Source organism: Numida meleagris, chromosome 1 (assembly GCF_002078875.1).
Source record: "Numida meleagris isolate 19003 breed g44 Domestic line chromosome 1, NumMel1.0, whole genome shotgun sequence".
Taxonomy (NCBI): domain Eukaryota; kingdom Metazoa; phylum Chordata; class Aves; order Galliformes; family Numididae; genus Numida; species Numida meleagris.
In genome coordinates, this window is record NC_034409.1 from 37,158,518 (window position 1) to 37,179,459 (window position 20,942).

General features: G+C 35.2%; 1 protein-coding gene across 2 annotated transcripts in view; it reads left to right on the plus strand.

Moving 5' to 3' along the window:
* Positions 1-20,942, plus strand: part of TRHDE (thyrotropin releasing hormone degrading enzyme) — a 222,165-nt gene that overhangs the window by 85,126 nt on the left and 116,097 nt on the right. For both annotated transcript variants that reach the window (XM_021385190.1, XM_021385191.1), the window contains 3 exons: positions 95-249; positions 5,726-5,839; positions 16,525-16,662. In XM_021385190.1, the coding sequence (XP_021240865.1) occupies positions 95-249; positions 5,726-5,839; positions 16,525-16,662 (407 nt within the window). The remainder of the gene's footprint in view (positions 1-94; positions 250-5,725; positions 5,840-16,524; positions 16,663-20,942) is intronic.

Consider the following 20,942-nt stretch of genomic DNA (forward strand, 5'->3'; position numbering starts at 1 on the left):
AATGTTTTTAATGATAGCTTATGGCTTTATCTACAATAGCTCTTCAGTAAAATATCTTCCACAAGAAGTTAACATTTTTTTCTTTATTTTTCAGATCTGTTAGCCGTGCCTAAACATCCCTATGCTGCTATGGAGAACTGGGGACTGAGCGTTTTTGTGGAGCAAAGGATACTACTGGATCCAAGCATTTCTTCTATATCATACCTGCTGGATGTCACCATGGTCATTGTACATGAGCTATGTCATCAGGTATTAGAAGTGTTCAGATATATAGTACTTGTATCACAAACTAAGCATTCCTTTTCAAAACTGAAAATGAATTTGCGCAAATGTTGCAACTTTTATTGCGAGTGTAGTCTGAATAATACAAGGCTCTGTGGGGTACATAACTAGAATACGAAAACAAGGAAGAGTCAGAATGGGGATAAAAAAGAAAATTAGTAACAAAGAACTTGCTAATCTTCTGTGTGATTTTAACCTGTGTGTTTGTGTATTGTTTGATAGATTATACACACTGGTAACTGTAGAAAAGAATTTATTGCAGAACTATAGCAGAATCACATTGAATTGCATGTTCATGTCAAAAAATGCTTTGGCTGAAATCAATTTGATAGTCTTACTCCTCTCCCCTCACATATACACGCACTTCCCTTTTTTTTTTAAGTTTGGAATTAGCCCTCTGTTCACTCATGATGGACAATTGAGTATTTATTTGTTTAGAAACCTTTTTATCAATAAAAAACTTTGTAATAAATCCATATTACAATTTGTTTCACATTTCTTCCATCTTATCTCCAGCTAAACACATTATGACTTCAGTAATGTTGAACCGAATGCAAACGTTATTGAAGAAATGTGCTTGAGGGCCAGGAAACCCTTTCTTACACTCATAACAGGCATAATCATAGCCTTCAGGTTAAAATCCTACTGTGTAATCAGCATGGCTTACATCTGTGACTTTACACAGTATTCTTTAAAATGCAATGCGTATTCTTAACACTTTCTGCAAATAAAAAGTACCGTATAAAAGGGAGCCTTCATAATAGAGTTACGGTAGATGAACCTGGAAATAATAATGCTTGGTTCATATTCATGTTTCACATAAAATCTGTAGATGAATATTAAATCCTCAACTAAAGCATGACGTTTTAATTGAAAGTTATTGCTGGTTTGTTCTCAGTGTGATAATCTTATTTTGTTATATGCTCTTTATTGTGCAGTACAATAGAGTAGCACCCTGTTCAGCTAGAAGAATCACGGTGCCTTAGGAATCAGGTGTGGAAAACATATTAGGTCATCAAATCCCAACTCTTGTTTGTATTACATTCTTCCATGTAGTGTTTTTCTTCACAGTGCTGGGTTCAGTGTTCCTGATTACATGGTTTCTGCCGATTCCCTCAGAACCTTTTCTGTAACTGATTAAATCCAACGATTGATAACTTTTTCCTTGCATTCTGCTCAAGTCTTCTTTTTTTCTGAAGTCATTCCATTACTTCCAGTTATTCTTTGCACTGCTGAAATAATTTCTTCACCTTCCAAAGCAATTTATACTTCATATGTGGGCAGTTATAACATCAGTACCTTGCCGTGTTTATTTGTTTGATTTTCATTGAAACTGATTCTCCTGGAAGCCTCTCTTACGTTGCTTTGGGAATATCAGAGGATATCGAAGTTGGTGAAAACTGTCTTTGAGTTTATTTTATGGTAGCTATGTGCTCTTAAGTGACCTTAAAAGTGCAAATGAGAAGCTTACTTGGTGTCTGTCTCATATTACTTCCAGTAATGTTCACTTAATTAGAAGTATCTTCCTCCATTCTTGTTGCTGCAGTTTCTGTTTCAGTACCATGCATATCAAGGCCTTGGTCAGCTACTTTACTGGATAAATTGACAGAATAGATAATGCTCAAAGGGAAGAAATACTGTTTCTACTCTCCAGATGCAGAATTGAGTCACATGGAATATGGATCATTCATCTGCAAATGAAATTTAAAGGCAGAAACCCTCCAAAAATACAAGCTACAAAACACTGACGTGGCCAAGACAGTGTCATTTTTTTCTGTAGCCAGTGTTTTCTGCTGCAGTTTCCTAAAGGAAACTGTAACTCTGGCTCGCATAGAGCAGGAGCATAAGTGATAATGTCTTAGCTGAAAGTATATTGAACTGAGACCAGATTGGGTCCAAGATCTCTTGCCTCTGCTATTTAATTGTTAATTATCCTCTTATGCATAGCCTAGTCTTCTAAACGTTGGTGGTACAGGAATATTGTTTCACTGATTATTATGTGTTGAAAAACAGAGACTAATGAAAGTCTCTACTGGCATTCCATGTCTCCAGCTTTACTCTTCATTTAATATAATTTTGAAAATTTCAAGTAAGAGGAAAGGGGATTCCCGTAAATAGATTTTTTTTTTCTTTTTTAGAAAGAACTGTACTATTGCCCTGTTTTATCATAGAGTGTCCTTTGATTTTAAACTCTACTTGGAGACATACACAACGTATCTTAGTACAGTACAAAACTGCCCTGTATGAGACCTTTGTCCCTTACAGTAACACAGTAAATGTTTTGCTAATGATATCCAATTATTTGAATCTTGGTTATAAATATTAAGAATTGAGGTTGTTAATTTACATGTGGCTGTTTAAAATTGGAATATCCAAACCTGTTGAGCGTTTTATGTGCATTTGGTCATGAAGTGCAGTTTTTAGAGCTGAGAGACATCATTGCAGAATGACAAAGAAATTCTATGGCTGTAAAAATACACGTGAAAGCATGTAAGAAAAAATTTTATGCCTGATTTCTTCACAGGTGACTTTCTAATGCTTGGTTAGATTGTCGTTTTAGGTATAAGTTTTAGGAAGGATGTATTTAATTCAGCTAGCTTCAGTTTTGTCATTTTTAGGCTAGTAGTGTTCAATATTACAGCTTGAATGTTCTAGAACATTTCAAATATTTAATTAAAAAATTAATAATTGGCATAAGGTGGAGTATTTTAGCCTGATATATTAGTCAATACACACATATTTATAACATCTTAAGCTAATCACTCTTAATAATTACCATAATTTATTAAAATAATTCTGTTAAAGTAGCAATACATTTTATTGGCATGTTGCAGATCAACCCCACCTACGGCCTTTGAAGAAAAAGTTGTTTGAATTTAATCACCATAATTTTTTGTTAGCTCTCCCCCCCTGAGCACAGACCTTGAGTTAAACAGGCATGAATGCAGAAGGAGAATTAAAAAACCCTAAACCACTGTTTTTTTTAATAATCTGTAAAGAAAGTGCATGAGAAGGAGTACCTTTTCAGTGTGTCTATAATAAAGGTAAGTGCCTTTTGTGAGGATGAATACAATAGCTGAGGGAAATTAGCAATTTATGTAATCAATACCTTTCAATTCATTTTTCTTTTCCAAAATGAAAAGAAATAATCATTTTGACTCAGGGCAAATAGTGTCCCTCTTCAAACATACAAATAAATAAATAAATGAGCAATTATTTAAATGAAACACTTCACTTAATGTATCCCTTTAAGACATTTAACACCTGGGAAGATAATAGTACAATTCTGCTTGAATATTGGTCTTCATTAATTGCATTTGCTGGGACTGTTCTCTCTAACAGTAATATTCTCAATGATATTCATGACTAGTTAGACAAATTCATTATGTTTTCGTACTGGTATCATATGCTGTTTTAATACCTGTTAAATAATTTTCCTTTAGATGGATGATTAAATGAAAACTTCTAATTATATCATTACTAAGTTACCATAGTAATATCCCAGAGGAATAAAGGAAATGCTTGATTGCGACAGCATATGTTGGGAATACAGCAAAATTCATATTTTCCACTTTTTAGCTAAGATGCCAAAGCTAGGTTCCTTCTTAAGTCAAATGTATTTTTACCTAACTTTAAAATACTTAACTGTTTTACTTTAACAAATAATTTTATAAATTCTTTTAAGTTGCAATAATTGTATTATGAACTTTACAACTTTTATTGTTTAAACCTTTCTCTGAATAGTTGTAGTATACCCTGACTGTTACTGGTTTCTAATCTGTTCAGCAGTTTTCTTGTAATTCAAGACACAAACACAGTGATGTTGTGTTTAACCTTTTTAGAGCTAGAAATCATTTAGTCAACATATTCTAGAGTAATTTTCATATTACTTTGGTAACGCGTTACTCTGAATTTTAAAATTGTGCGTTATATACGTAAACACATTTTCATTTGTTCTTTATCTTTTCAGGTAAATATTCTTAAAGTCAATCTCTCTTTTGGTCCTGTAGAGAGTTAATTTAACCTTTAACTATCTTATGTTCAACTGTCCATTAAGTTTGTTTTGCTTAGCATGTGAATATGACTTTTGTCAACCCTATCTTTTATCCTGAAATTCTTCAGTTTGTTGCCACTGACATTCTTTTGCGCATTTTGCTTCATTTTTCCTTCAAATCCTATTTACTGAACATTGTGTGGCAATCTGATAATCCCTGTTTCTGTGATCTGTTCTTTGGAGCTCCTGTGTTCGTTTCATGAAGGGTAGTAGTCATGGCATTGATCCTCCACGTATATGCTATTCTCCTTCAACAAAGATGTGCACAGAAGCAAGATCTTTCATTGAGATGCTGGACAAAGCCTTCAGATACGCCAGTCATCATGAAAAGAAACTGCTTACTGACCAACCCCATGTTCTTTCATTCTCTTCTCTCACTCGTGTCAGCAGCAGCACCTATCCTAAGACAGTTGCCTCCCTCTGGAATACTTATTTGCTCCCTCTCTATTTATTATCAGTTTAAAGCTACACGAAAGCTCAAAATTATCTCTGATTATTAATTACTCTTTTCTAATCACATTAAAAATAAGTTTGTTTCCAGGAGCAAAGGTTTGGTTTTTGGCAAAAGATTTTACAGAGACTGTGAAATAACTTTCCATAGTAACGTGTGTGTGTTTCTGCTCTTGTCACTTGTGTTAAGATATTCCAGGTTGCGCAGAGTAGTTACAATCATTCATACAGCATTACTCTTGAGCAGAAGAATTGATGAAGCCTGATTTCCTGTATTTGTTTGTCCCCATTCCTTTTCCAGTGATCATCGTATCTCTGACTAAAATCCTTATGACATCTACATGTCCTCTGCCGTTATAGGTTTGTGGCTACACCACAGCTGGACTCCCTGTTTTGAGAGGGCTGAGGCTTACCCACAGAGAGGGTTGCATAAAATGGCTTTCATTAGGAAACTGGCCAATGAATGTCAGTAGTGTTGTAGATCTTAACAGGTAGACCTTACAGAAGAAGAAATGCTAAAATTTAGGCTTGGAATAGAGAGGTTGTGTTTCTAGTTCTTAAATATTCACGCTACACATAATGAAGTTTTCAGGTGATAAATCACCTTACTTGAGCTAGGAATATTTTCTCTCATTTTATCTATTAGTTCATTAAACTGAGGTGAACATCTACTTTAGATAAGTAACGTGGTGCATACTCTCCTCGATGCTGCTTTTCCCTTGCTAGTTCTTTTCTAATATTTTACTTAAGTAACTTATGTGCATCCTGTGAAAAGGCTGAATTCAGCAGTCTATGAATAAAATCTGCTTGTCCTCTGAATGGCTGGTATAAACTACTGCTTTTATTGAAACTTGTGAAGAATCTTCTCTATATAAGTGAGATATATCCAAACATGGTTTTCTAAAGATTTTTTGTTTTTTATCTAAACTTTCTTTGCAGTGGTTTGGTGACCTTGTGACTCCAGTTTGGTGGGAGGATGTGTGGTTGAAAGAGGGTTTTGCTCACTATTTTGAATTTATCGGGACAGACTACCTCTACCCAGGATGGAACATGGTACGTTTGTTTTATTTCATTAATAGTGAAACTCCACAGCAAGGTTTCTCTCCTGGTATACTCCTGCTTCTGTTATAGACAGGGGCTGCTGAAAAATAAGAAATGATGCATGAAAGTATCAGATGTCCAATAAAGCAAAATCACAAGGTGTGAAATAATTTGAAAGCATTGCAAAAGTGTAATCTGCAGTTTATTACAAAAGAAGTAAGGTCATGTCTATCATAACCCAGTGTTAAAATAACTACTGTCTGTTTGCTGAAAAACATTTTGGATTAAAGCAGTTATGATTTAACATGGACTGTTTCTGAAAATAGACAGAATATTGAATTTAATCGAGAACAAAAATGTAAAAGAGATGTTTGGCTAAACCATACTGTGAAATTGAAAATAAATTTTCTTAGAGTATTCTGTTCTCCTCTCCTCTCTCTAAGTTTACCCTTATTGTTGTATATGGGTAATCTTGTTTAGGTATGCTGCTTGCACAGTTCAAATTCCTTGTAGTATATTAATATTTTCTTGTAGGTGTAAGTTTAGATTTATAATTGCAGTAGGAAACAGGAAAATAAATCTTCATTTAACTGACATCTGTCTTGTATGGGTAAACTTACTTGATTCACCTGGCTTTGGTTGTATTACAACTCATTCTCTTAATCTTTATGAAAAACACATCCTGAATTGAAATGTAATCATTCTAATTATGGATGCAATGGAATCTGGCAGTCCTTTATGATATTAGCATAGTGAAATGTCGTAGATGACAATGTTTATACACTGAATTTTATCTTCAAATCATCCATCATTTGTTCTTCACATAATCAGTTCAACAAATGCAGAATAACTTTGTTTTAGAAGTCATTTGGAATACAGAATATTTGCTTGAGATTTCTGTGGAATGAATATACTGTTCACTGTTATGCAAATGACATGCCCATCATGTGAAGTCCTCATATCTTAGCAGGATACTGGCAAAACGAATAGGTTGAACAAAGTACGACTGTTAAACTTGGAAATTAGACACGTGCTGCATAAATTAGGATTAGCTGAAGTAATATTTCTGTGCCTGGAAAAATACTAATCTGTCAGTTTTTTCCCTATATTAAAAAGAAGGTAGAAATAAACTTTTCATAACAATTTGGTTGTCATTGGCCTTTGATATAAAACAAAAACAAAAACATACTGTCATATGTAAATAATTAGAAAAATAGTTGTAAGATGAAACACTTGTTGAGTTAAACTTCAATTATGCTGCATTCTTTTGCAGACTGTAGTAGAAATCAATATTCTGACGTTCCGGCCTTATACAGATTGTAAGAAGAGGAAGCAAAAGCTACTGTAACTGGAATTTGGCTTGCTGGATATTTTTGTAATTTATATAAAGGTGAATTTGCTGTTCAGTTCATACAGACATTTATTAAGCTGAACAAACAAAAAATGAGCCTTTATAAAAAGAAAAGGTGTTCCAAACAACTGAGCTTTTTTTTTTTTTTTTTTTTTTTTTTTTTTTTTTTTTTTTTTTTTTTTTTTTTTTTCCCAGAAATGAAGAATACAAGCTTTATGGATTAGCTGTAAAAACAAGGGCTACAAATCTTATTTTCTATAATGTTGGTTAAACAGAACTATATTCCAACATTCTGGTTGGTATTTTATCAGCAGTTACTCATGAAATAAAAATAAAAGATGCTGTGGTGTATGATCATAAAGCTCTTTGCATCAAGAAAACAGAGAGTGCTGTGCCAAAATCCTCTTTCTTTCTAAAGAATGGGAAAAGTTAGTTCATTTCTTTGTCTTGCAGTTTGAAATTTTACCCTTGAAACTTTCTTAAAGAAGTCCATAAACTAAAATGTCAAATTCAGTTTCATTTCAGTTTATTGGAGACTTTTTGTCATATTTTCATTGAAGACTGCTAGTGGATTCCTGAAAAAGGGCTTTTGTTTAGAAATGTGACCTGGACAGTATGGGTATGTCTGAATCAAGTATCTACAGCTTCGTATCTAAATTTTAGGAGGCTTATAGGCCAAAGACACATAAGCTTTTACTGTTGGAATGACATAAGCTCCTAATATTTTGCTACTTCTTGTCTAAAGATGCTACTCTTTAGTGACGCTAAGTATTTTTTTTCAGTGTGCATCTTATGTGGAGTTCATAGATTTGGTATCTTCTTCTCTACATTCTTTAGCTTGCTTAAACATTTCTTCCTCTTCTAATGCTTTTCATTTTATCAGTTTTCCCTCAATTGTTTTATGAACTCTTCTTTTACCAGGGGATAGGTGGTTAGATAGCAAGATTACCAAAACTGCCGTGGAACATGAGCTATTACACTTTATTGAGCCTTCTGGAAAGTTTAGAGTTTCTGGTTTTGTCCACAAGGTATTTACGTACTTCCCTGGCATATGTAATCTTAATGAGGGTGGAAGTATAACTTTTAATAAACTCTATTCGTTCTTATCCTCTGTTAAAATTTTGGGTAAACAGTTTCAAGAACAGAATGAGAAGAGTCATTCTGACAGAGGCTTCTGTTATCTATTGCAGTTAATATAAGGTTCATCAAAACTCTCCTGAAGAAGTGGACAAAGCTTTCTGTACTGAGATCTTTCACAATCTCACCATTGGTCTTAATGTCCTTTTTAAAATTTAAGTTAATTCAGGTCAAAGCTAGAAAGTTTCACTTCTTCCCTCAGCTAAAAAGTAAGGCCTAGTCATTAGACATTTGCAATAGTCTTCCCATTTCAGTCTTTTATCTTGCCTATACCTCAAATTAAGTGTTTTTTGAAATTTTTTTCTGAACTGTTTCAAAATCTTATTCTAAAATCTCATTCTTCAAGGTCTTTGAATTTTAAAACATTGTTTTTGTGTTGTCAAGACTGTTTTATAAAGCAAGTTTATGCTGCAAGCTGTTTTCCCCAAAGATCAGAGGATATCACTTAAACGTGTAACCATATGTATGTGAGTGTCTTAACTGTTGCTGTTCCATGACTTTGAAATTCAGAGATGAGGTTTCTGTATTAGAGGCATACTGTATAACTTTTAAATTATCTCTCCATGCCATAAAAAGCATGAGCAGCTGAATATGAGTTCTTGAGGTATGAGATCTTCTGACCGGTACAAAAAAGGAAATCCCACCTTTGTGAAAGGTGCTCCTGCTTTTTTTTAGGATCAGAGAAAGGTGAAAATTAAAATGAAAAACTATGTACTGCTAATTTGCTTTTCATAGCCCTGTCATTTCTCATCTACCTTACTCCTTTCAGAGGCCCAACTGCAACTATGTATTCCCTCTTCCTCTTTGTTTCTGGTGTTATCTTGAACTCCTTTGTATGTGGCTGTGTAAAGGAAGGAATTCAACAGAGACTTTCAGATCCATGAATTTACTGACTGATGTTTTGCCTCGTTATTTACTAGTAGAAGGAACCATCATGTTTGTCCTTGAAAGTCTCTGGCACAGGGTTAGGTATTGAGGACTATGACAGCAGGAATTACTGACATGTAATTTTCCCTTTCATCCATCAAATGAGTGTCAAATACTTTAGCAGTCAGTACCCTGCTTGATGCTGAGAAAGCACTTCACAGAACCTCACTGCCTTCTCCGTTTTTTTTATTAAATGAAAGTTGGCTTTGGTGAAAACTTTGCTGGACGAGTCAAGGTGTAGTACATCCATGATTGCTTTGAATCCCCTGCCTTCTCTGTCAGTTGAAATTCTGGGATAAGATCTCCCACTTTCTTATGTGCTTATTACTTTGAAAGACAAGGATGGTCATGTTTGCCAAACATTTTCTTAGTATTAAACAACTGTGATTAAAAGATTTGCAGTAAAATCATGTGTCTGCCTGGAAGGACATCCTTCACATTTCTTAAAATGAATTGTACTTCCTTTACACTATGAGGTTCCACAGTCTAGGTGATTCTGCAGGCAGCTTAAAATAATAATGATATTGCATATCAACGTATATGTTTTTAAAATATGTACTGCAAGAGATTTCCTGTGCCTGGAAAGTTAATAGAAAGCCACTTAACTAAACTTCATTACATTAAGTACTTTGAATGTCATGAAACACTCTGCCCAAATCTTTGATAAATGATCCTAATTGCCCATCCTTCCTATTGACAGGAGTGAAATAACAAAAGTGAATATTGCCATTAAACACATGCTTATTTTTAATGTGCTTTGACTTACATTGCCTCCTAAAGTGTTTGTCTTCCTTGACAATTTTTTAGACATAATTTGGATCATAGAAAACCTAACAAATCATTAGAAGTTTTGAAGTAGACTTAAGACATGTACCTTTTTGATTTATTTCATTATTATTTTGGCAATTCAGACCTGCGCTGGAGCCTGCTTGACCCTTCTAACGCAGCTAAATAGTATGCTGGCTCACTATTGAGAGATTCAGTCTCTTGTTTTTTAAAACTGCTTTTATCGTTCCTTTTTTTTTTTTTTTTTTTTTTTAAATTAAAGGCTCCCAATGCCTGTAGGAAGTAAGACTTCAATACTACATAGGGTGTTTTGGCCTCAGTAACTGCTAACTGAAGTCAACCATTGTATGTTTTTTTGTTTTAACTCAACTATGGAAGAAGCTTTCACTGTAAAAATTAACTAGAATCTCAAGTAGAATTGACTTTGTCAGGAAAAAAGAGGTATGTAAAGGTAAGCTATAAGATCTTATGGCTGCTCATTACCTGTTCTTTTTAAGTACAACAGCTCAGAAATCCTGATGCTAAATTTAGCTTATAACAATGAAAATAAATTTCAGTCTCCAAATGATCTTACTTAATGCATTTTCTCTTTGTATGCTCTGGCAAGGTGCATTAGTATTTGGAATTCTTAGCTTTAAATAGTTGAACTCTTAACATTTAGAGATCAGACATAAATGAATATCAACATTTAGATGAAACATTTATTCAAGAGGTTGAGTACGGGTTTGGAGAATGTCAGTGCCTATTCTTTCTTCGTGTCATTATCTGCTCATCTTGAGAAAGCAGTTGCAGTTGCATTATTATGGAAGCTTTTTAGTCATGTGATTTTCATTCTCCTGAGTTCAGGGTTTAGATTAAGATTTTAGAAAGAATCTTCAGTGAACTTGCTGAATTTCACATAATTTTGAATTTTTAACCAATTTGTCATCAGTAATCTGAGAGAATCTTTTTGACAACTTTTGCCTTCTGTATAGGAGGAAGATCAAGGCAAGGACTCAGTTTAGGGCAACCCTAGTGAAAGATACACACTTCATCAGGAAATATAGTTGGTGTGGGAAGTTCAGTGGCTAAGCAATTAGATGTATAATGAGAGGCATCCTTATTGAAAGATCGCTTTTTGAAGTTTCATGTGTTGTGAATGTGCTACCCATTTGTTTTAAAATTGTGTGCAGTATGCAGTTACTTGAAACACAAAGTGGTATATAATTTCCGGTGTATCTGCAAAACAAGTTTGATGCCTTCAAAGCTCAGCTCGCTGAGCCTCATCACTTTCAGGACGGTAAAATCTAGGCATGAAGATGTTAGAGCACCTGGAAAAATATTCTCATTAGTAATTACCTTTGCCAGTTGTAGCTGGAAGTTGCCTCAGTGTACCAAACACATCTCAAAGTGACATTTTATTGAGATAATATTTACTGGTTCTTAGAATGAGAGGATTTTTCTCTACAGATTCCCCCAGTGGATGCATTGGAAGACGAACTTTGTACCTTGTTGCCTAATGTTTTGAAGTGCTTTGGTGACAAATATATGAAGATAAAGTGGATCTGTGTTAATCTCTTATTTTTGTTCAACTCTTACTACTTTGGAGTCAACTTACATACAAGATAGCAAAGCAAGTTCTTTGAGTGAAAGAGTTAAAAGCAATCTTCCTTGAAGCATTTTAGGGCAGTAGGGGATGTTTCCTTTCACGATATTTACTGTTTTGCTCTGTGTCCTCAATTTCTGTAGGTCCATATTTGGCAAAATGAGTCTGGTATGTAGCCAAATTAAAGTTATACTTGAAAAAAGTGATGACAGGAAACTGCAGTTGAAGTAGCTGGTGAAATTGCACAAAAATTCCTAGGTGATATATTTATACTATTTATATTATAAATAGTATACTATAAATATATCTCCTGGTATATCACCTGGGGGTCGTGATTATCTGGTTAGGCATTTCATTCAAAAGAAAATACATATCAAATTCTCTTTCCTGATATAAGAGAGTTATGGAGGTAGACATGGAATCGTGACATATTCATAGTTGATAAAAGTAGAATGTGCTGCAGGCCTCCTTCAGCAAACTATGCACATAATTGAGGCGCACATGCAGAGATATAAATTTAAAAAGTTGTCTGTAATCTTCTCAGAATACAATTGGGAAGAGGGAGAGAGAGAAATACTGTGTTCATTTGCAGGTACTCAGCAGACATCCTGCGCTATGACAATGTAGTATTTATGAATATATAGACAGGAAGAACTTTATTTTGACCCCCACTGGATCTTTTCTGGCCTTAAGGTATTTTTTTGAACCTGTGGTTTCCTCACAGATTATATTCCCTTGCAGTTTGTTAAGCTTCACCCTAAGATGTACTGTATTAGAACTGCAACTTCCTGGCATTGTGTGTGCTAGAATTCTTTGATTACTTTCAAAATTTGCCCTTTTCTTTTTCCCTAGGGTATGCTTTCCCTATAAACCAAAGTACCACATCTTGCAAATGCTGATTTTGTCAGGCATGAGAGATACTCATCTCCTTTGTATTGTTGATGGCTAGTAAAGTTTAGATATTTCCAGCAAGTTTGCCAGGGAAATTGTTTGCAGGTTTGCACACCAATACTAAGCTTTATTTGTGTAGATTTCTCACTCCATAAATGATTTGAATGGCAGTCCCAGAACAAAGGCAGTGCCTTTAATACTGAGGCCTTTGATCTCTTCTGAGTACTAATTATCAGTTTTGGCTTTTATTGTGTTATTCCTTTTGTTTCACTCTTGGATGTTTTCTTATCTTTTTTTAAATTTTAATTATTTTCCCTGCTATTTCATATTAATTTTTAGAAATTATTTTTATGTGACTAACAAGTATTACATTATTGTCATGCTAACTAACTTGAACATTATGTCTCAATATGGTAGCGTAAAATCACTGGCAGCAAGCTCTTTCCATTACATCATTGTTATCTATTACACACAATACATATTTATTGGCTCTTGAAGGTACAGTCTCTTCTGCAAAAAATGTTATTTCACAATTTCTTTCTTTCCGTTTAGAGATAGACTACTTGAATGGTGATCAGCCTGTTGGAGGGTAATACACAAAAAGTGACCACATCCTTTCCATAGAACTTCCTCCCTGGAACAAAATCAAAACAAAACAGAACAAAAAACCTTTTACATGATCAACCAGTTTCTTCTTCCTTCTCTTTATTGCTGTGGAATGATTTGTAGATTCATATTTAAAAATCTACTCATTATTTCCATTGTGATAAAGAGTTGCTATAGGTACAGTTTCTGACCCTGTTATCCATATCATTTTCATCCATAGCAGTGAAATATTCATATTGTTTAAAAGTTGGCTAAGGAAGGGAAAACACAGAGAAGGACTAGGCCTTTCAAGACAACTGTGTGCCAAACAAAGATCTTATCAGCCAAGATTACAAGTCATTCCTGTAAAAATGGAAATGAAGAGGCTGGATGCCAAGTGGGCAGTAGGAAGATAAGAAATGGAGTAGATTCCTGCTTGCCTTTAAAGAAAGGCACACACTTGAGTGGAAACATCTCTGTCCTTATTTCAGTCTTATTTCAGAATAGGCTTCTGTTGTTATCATACCAACTCTTGCTCAGCGCACTGCCTTGCACTTATATACAGCTCCTGACAGTTTCCAGGCAAAACCCCAGAGACTCATCTGAAGCCCTCCTTTCTTTACAGGCGAATCGCAGTCTTTGGCTTCTCTCTTGCAGCTGAACTCCCTTGGAGGAGAGCAGTCTTGAACAACATTTTGTAATTGTTTCATGTTTAGCTGCAAACCTGTCACCTACCAGGTTGACAGCTCACTGGCCTCATTAAATGCATTCCAAAATTGATTTCCTTTTCTGTGCTACATGTTTCTTTAGTCCTGTAGATATCATGCTAAATCAGATCAATTCCACTGTACTGCATCAGGTAAAATAACTAGGGAATAAATGGCTCCTCTTCTATCATTGTAAGCAGTTTGGTCACATGTGTTGCCCTTTTCCCCTTAATGTGCTGATATGACTCTTAATAGCTGAAGTGGTGTTTCTTCAACAAAATAATTAAGGTGGTTTTAGTTTCTTTCTGCAGTTCAGTTTTCTGTTGTCTCTTCAAGCTGAATGGCTGCTCTCAACTGGGAAACTCTTCTCTCAGTATCTCCCTGGAGTTCTGCAGATATTAGAGTCTCCTTTTGAAACCTACTCAGAGGCTGTATATTGAAGGGAAAAGGTGGGAATGCTTTGGAAATTCTTTTATTTCAAAAAAATTAGCTTTATAGCTCAAAAGCCTTCTTAATTCTCACTAAAATGCATGCAAACATGTTTGAAGACATAGTAGATATTTCTGTTGTATGCCAGTGTTATGGTCTACCATAAATTTTAAGGAAAACTTTCCAGTTATGGTAACGTTAGTGAACTGTGATGAATCTAAAATGCTCCTTTCCTGCTTGTCAGAGGCTAATGTAAGAAAAAAATAACAACAACTAAAACAAACAAACAACAGAAAACCGAAGTATATCCTTTTTTAATATCTTTTATATCTTTATAGCTTCACTTTATGCTTATGACATGTTCATTTTCTTGATTCCATATTTTACATTTAAAGTACTCCTATGTAATTAACAAATGTCCTTTTGATGATTAAATTCTGAACAGCAACAATCCACTGCCACACCTGTTCATTAACTGTGATATTCAGACATGAATTTTGGAGATGGATCTTTACCTGTGTGTGTTCATACCTGTATGAGTTACGTATTGTACTTCTGATGAAATAGGTGTTCTGCTACTAATAGAGAACATGACTGAGGTGTAACCAAAGCATCTGCAATCCTTTCTACCTCAATAGTTTTCCCCTGAGTGGGACTGTCATAATACTTGTTTCCCTATGCTTTTTGTTTTCCCATAAAAAAGGACAGCTACTAACTGCATGCCTGAGAAAATTTGGTAACGAACAATAATATGAACAAGACATTACTTTTCCCTTCACAAACCTTACCTCATGCAGCCAGCTGAGAACACTAAATGTGTGTTGGGTAATTGGCTTCCCTACATCCCATGTTTTTAATTGCCTGAATATACAATCAACTCAAGGTACATTTCTTGTGCTCTAATGAATTTTAACATTGAGGTTTATTTCCAGATGGATCAGCATTGAAACAGCTCTTCAGCTTCTTATAAATATGATTTAAATTAACATGTTGGTACCAAAACCTTACCACCCAAGAAATTAAACATAGAATTTATTATATAATTGTGTGACTGTTTTATCTGTGGACATCAATATAGCTTTTGGAAAAAAAGTGAAGCATTCTCTAGAGTACGCTATGGCACTAGAGTAACATTAATTCAGGAAAGGTTGTACTTACATAAAGTTTGAGATATGTCATTTCAGGGGGAAAAAATCTTCCACAATTTTTAATTCACTCTTTGCATTTATTTGTGACTTGAAAAACCAAGGAAACAAAGCTCTTCTTTCCTGACACAGCATGCTGGAGTGGAGACACCTATATGAATGCAGTATGAGGACTTTTTACAGCATGTCATTTCTCAACTGAAAAAGTCACATCTACTTGTACTCTGAAAGTGAATGCACCACAGTTCATAGAGTACACCTGAACATTTAATTAATGTTACTGCCAGAGTAAATATGCAGCAGTTTTGACATACCTCTGCAATCCATATTTATAGAGGATATAGGAATGAATTAGTAGTATGTTAGATATTGTTTGGGTTTGCACTTGCCTCTGATGAAACTGTGACTTTGACTGTGTCATTTGACTTCTGCATGTAGCTGTAGTCTCACTCATAAAGAGACATAGTAATCTCTAGATGGAGATCATGAAATAAAGGAGATAATGTTTGTAGAGCAAGTGAGCTCATGTGGAGAAATGATTTCATTACAGAAATGATGGAAGATGATACAGATATTTGCTGTGACACTGCTTTGGACTCTGGTCGTTGTTCTGTCCCATGTTGACCTGCTCTGTGGACTTGGTACTAGGAGTCAAGTGACTTAAACCTTACTATGCCTTTAATCTACACAATAAAGCAGTAATAATTGTATTTACTCATATTTGTCAAATCATTTATATCTGTATGCATTGAGCTCCCTGAGTGCTGATCTGTAGCATTCATAGGTTTTTTATGATTGAAGATTATGCCACTTTATCTTTTCTCCCTAGCCTTGGTAACTGGCAATGAATAGTTACGGTAATCAGAATAGCAGTCTACCCCTATAGATACATTTTGTTTCACTTAAGTTAGTTGAAATTAAAGACTGTTATTTCAGCAAATGATACCAAGTCAGAGGGATCTCTGGTGCTAGAGTTAGTTCCTGTCTGTTCTGTAGACCTGTTCAAAGATTTTAAGATGTGATGGTGGCTTACATTCAAACCAGAAGGTCAGGTTTTAGTTAACTGTCGCATAGAGGCTGCCTCTGGTAACCGTGCATCATTTCTATGTTATTGTAAATGTGTATGTGATGCTACTGCTTATGCTGTATTTCAGGAAAAGCAGAGATTTCTGACAGATGTTCTACATGAAGTGATGTTGCTGGATGGTTTGGCCAGTTCGCATCCAGTATCCCAGGAGGTGCAGCAAGCCACAGACATCGACAGGGTGTTTGACTGGATCGCATATAAAAAGGTGGGACTAATTAAACCTATCTTTTCTATATAGATTTGTCAGTAGCTATTTGAAGATCATGTTCTGCCTGTAAAACAAATGCTCTTATAAGGATACGTTCATAATGGTTACTAGGTGGTAAACTTTAATTTGTGTGGAATATGTTTGAGATATACTACAGGATGTCACTACAGTAATCTTATCCCATTACATTCAACACAACAGTGTTACTAAATGTTCTTTTAATTACTGTTCGTTTTGTGGCAGCATCTGAAATGTGTTAAATGCCTTAAAAACCAAAAGGATATCTAGTTTTTTCCCATATTGAAACTCTTAAGAAAATTTCTCAAGTACTGAATTTAAATGTATTATTTTTTCCCATTTTTTTTTATGTATGAGATTTATTTTTCTATCAACCGGTAGAAACTCATGTCATTGCAGAAGAGCGAGAGCAGAGGAACGGAATTCTGGTGTGGGGAATGAATATGTATGAATTCAGGCAATTTCAAATTGTATTTCAGTGACAGGAATGATTGAACCATCTTTGGAACTTCTATGGAGGAGTTGGAGAGATGTGCAGTTCCACTTCCTCCATCCTATGATTGGGCTTGCTGTTAGCCTATGACCTGAAAGCTGGAGGTTTCCATCATACCACATGATGATTCTCTGCTGTGTGGTGTGGTGTCCGATACTGTGCTTTAATTTCATGACTAAATGTGCTTGATGTGTGATGCAGATGCTGTTTCCTGCAGCTTTCCACTAGGAAGGTTGTACTGGAGCTCTCTGCTCCAGACAATAAGTCTTTTGACTGTTATCCTTGTACTGGATGATATTTTCCTTCTGCATCATTAGCTGCCTAGCATCAGACTGTAAAAAGACAGCTGCAGCACAGCACTGACTTGCCTGCTGAGCTTCGAGTTTATCTAGCAGATATTTAGGGCTAAAAGAGAGTGTATCCTCTCTTGAAGTCATCAGCAACAAATTCAAGATGTTTGTCTTCTGTTAGAGGTTCTTATTCCTTTAGGGGTAGACAGATGAGTGTCTGTATAAATGTTTAATAGATACAGAATGTAATAATTGAACATAAAATACCTAGGAAAATATTCTAAAATACTGGAGTAGCTCACGAGCCCGAATAACATTTTCAAAAATGCTTTAACTGCCTTTGAAAATATTCCTCTTGGTCATTTAAGCTATAATAACCAGAAGGTTTTTGATTATTGAAGTGTTCTCATTGTTTAAATACTTTAATCATGTTTGCTGGTGATAGCTGAAGCTCAGTTGATTCAAAGCTTTATCTCACATCAGTATCTTAATATTTCAAGCTAATGATTTTTTTCAAATTAATATGATAATAGTAATATCACACAGTACACTGTAATACATAGCACTAATCTTTTCATCATATGAATACTTTACAAACACCAGGAATTCTTTATTTACATTGAAATGACAAACGGGACTCTAAGACACGTCTGTATACTGTTAGCTATTTTATACAATAAATAGGCCAATAATTTTATACAATAAATAGGCCAATAGGATCACTGTTATCTCTGTGGATTAGAGTACAATCTGCGTATTGTATCTGTCTGTTTATTTAAAGGTTCATTTTTACTGTAACAGCGGCCATGCTCAGTGGATATGGCAGCGTCTGCAGTCAGCTTCTCTGATGACTAGCTCTTCCAGAACACTGTGATGTCAAGTGTGTTCATATCAGGGCCTGACCCTGTAAATTTTAACTCATTTATCTGATCTAGCAAACCAACTTGAGAAATATCAATGGAAGAATTTACTTACGCACTTTCTTAGGTGAGGAGATTAAAACACAGACGTTTTTCACCCATAAATTCTTTGTTTTACTGTCTAATAAGTTATCCATCTGCTTTTCTGTCAAACCATTCATCCTTTTGTTTTGGGTACAAATGCTCTCTTGTAGGAAGAAATTTTACCTCTGGCTTCATAGCTGCTTTTTTCACTGTTTCTGTATTTTCCTCTAAGCATCTGACACTGTTTCCTTCTGAGAATAAACTAGAATGAACTTAAATTTTTGTAGATCTTGCACTCTTGTTTCATTCCTGTGTAATCTTGTATGCAAGCATGCACAGCTTGCTCTTAAAATCAATTCGCTTGTTGATGAAATGAACTCTTTTATGAGATAGCTAGAACTTTTGCCTATCCTTCTAGCTCTCTAATCTTTGCCAGTATCAATACTGTGATGAATAGTATGTCAATAAAATCCAAAATGTACCTGGTCAGGTGCTTGTTCAAATATTTTCCCGTGCCTCAAAGCCCTCCTCACACAGTGAGCCCTGAGTGAGGGATTTTATTGCTGGTATTTAATGGATGGCTTTTTAGTTGATTGCTGACTTACATTTTAAATTACTGAAAAAAGCCAAGTTCTTTTTTAATTTATTGCTTTTGACTCCGGTAAACTTTTGGTCAGGACCATTAGCGAGGTCTTTTCTACTGCCTTTATTAAAATGTTAATTTTTAAACAGTCTAGCACTACATGCAATATCTTTTCCCTACGTTTTGGTATGGTTTTTTTTTCATTCTCTTTTAATTTTTTTTTTTTTCCAAAATATCCACCTTGTATTCCCTGGGATCTTAGATTGCCCATGTGATCTCTTTTCTCTCTAGTATTTTCTGTTTGAAATGGAAATGGTGAAACTTCCTTCCATCTCATTTTTCTGCAGTGCAATGACAGTCATAGATTGTCATTGTCATTTCATTATCTTTACTGTCATCAATATGGCATAAATCAATTAGAAACCATTAAAATGACTGTGTCTGCTAGACACTCAGCTGTCAGTGCTGTTTCTATACATTTCAGAGATAACCATTGAAACTGTGCTATTCAAGTGCTTTGGAGGTGAATATATTTTTCATTTCCACTTTCTTGTCCTCAGTGATCGCATGTGTTAAAAGGTTCATGACTAAACCACCGAAGAATGGTGTTCAGGTAATTCCATTAGCAGAGTGAAACGGGCACTGTCGCACACAGTATTTCCACTTAGGTTGTTGATAGTGGTGCTTGGCTCTTTCGAAAGCTGAACGCTATCATAGCAGTCGTTCACAGAAGAGCATGTTATCCTCCACTAAGGCCACAAATATGTAGAAATAAACAAGAAGTCATGATAGTACGTTAATAAGCAAACAATAGTGGTAGATGATTCAAGGCTCTCAGTTTGCATCAGACAGTGGGTATATTTTCCTAGTGTAGCTGGAAGTAAGAGTGTGTCCTCCCACAATGACAGGAAAAGTGGTTATATCCCAAGTGCAGCAGGAAGTATAGCCTGTTGAACACAAGAGTGGATCTGAGAATTATGAAATCAAAGCAAAAAGCGTGGCAGCCTTTCCACACCAGAAATAACTGACAGCAGGAATCATAGCCCTGGAGAGCTACATCAACAGAGGAGAGAGTGCAACAAGGATAACATGAGGAACAGCAATCAGCAAGGAAGAACCAGCTGTAATGAAACAGAGAAACAAGACAGCTGCATCACAGAGGGAGCAACCAGACCCAGAACAGTGTTAGAGAGATATCCCAGATAGAAGTAAAGAAGTCATACTCTACATGAGCAATCACAGCCTGATAAGAAAAGGGATGAAAGGGCACCAAGGACAGTATAGAGAGTTCGATAATATCTGAAGTTATTTCCATCATGCTTCTGAATTCTTTGAAGTATGCTGGTTGCAGATCCTGGTAGCAATCAGAGCAGGCAAGAGCAGTATGCTGGAGTGTAACTATCAAAGTGTATTCCCAGCAGAATATGTCTTAGCAAGTGACAAGCAATAATCAAAGCAAGGAAGAGTGTGGCTGGAATAGAGAAGAATATTCATTTTTTCCTCCCTGTAAGCAAAATGAGCCTCTGTAGTGGTATCAGTTACCAGCCCAGACTTTGCGACCCAAGCAATTAATTATTTCCTAAACATTTGTCTGTATGATTTCTTTTTCATCATAACAGTGTACAACTTCTTTAAAAAAAAAAAAACACCTTTTTTTTTTCCTGCTTTCTGCAACAGATTGATGGTAAGAGGATACATAGTTATAAAGGATGAGGGGGGGCACCCTCCCTCCCCATCAAGGGCAATGTCAGAAGAACTACACAACTAAAAATCCACACAAATAAAATGATCACTTTTCCTGTATGTTGCAAGAAACAGTCCTGGCAAAAGAGGATTTAAGAAACTGAAAGTAGTGACTTGCTCACTCTATAGTTCACTCTGAAAATTCACAGTGTAACATGTTTTGCAAGAACGGTCAGTGGAAAGGCTCTCTAAAATCTTCATTCTTT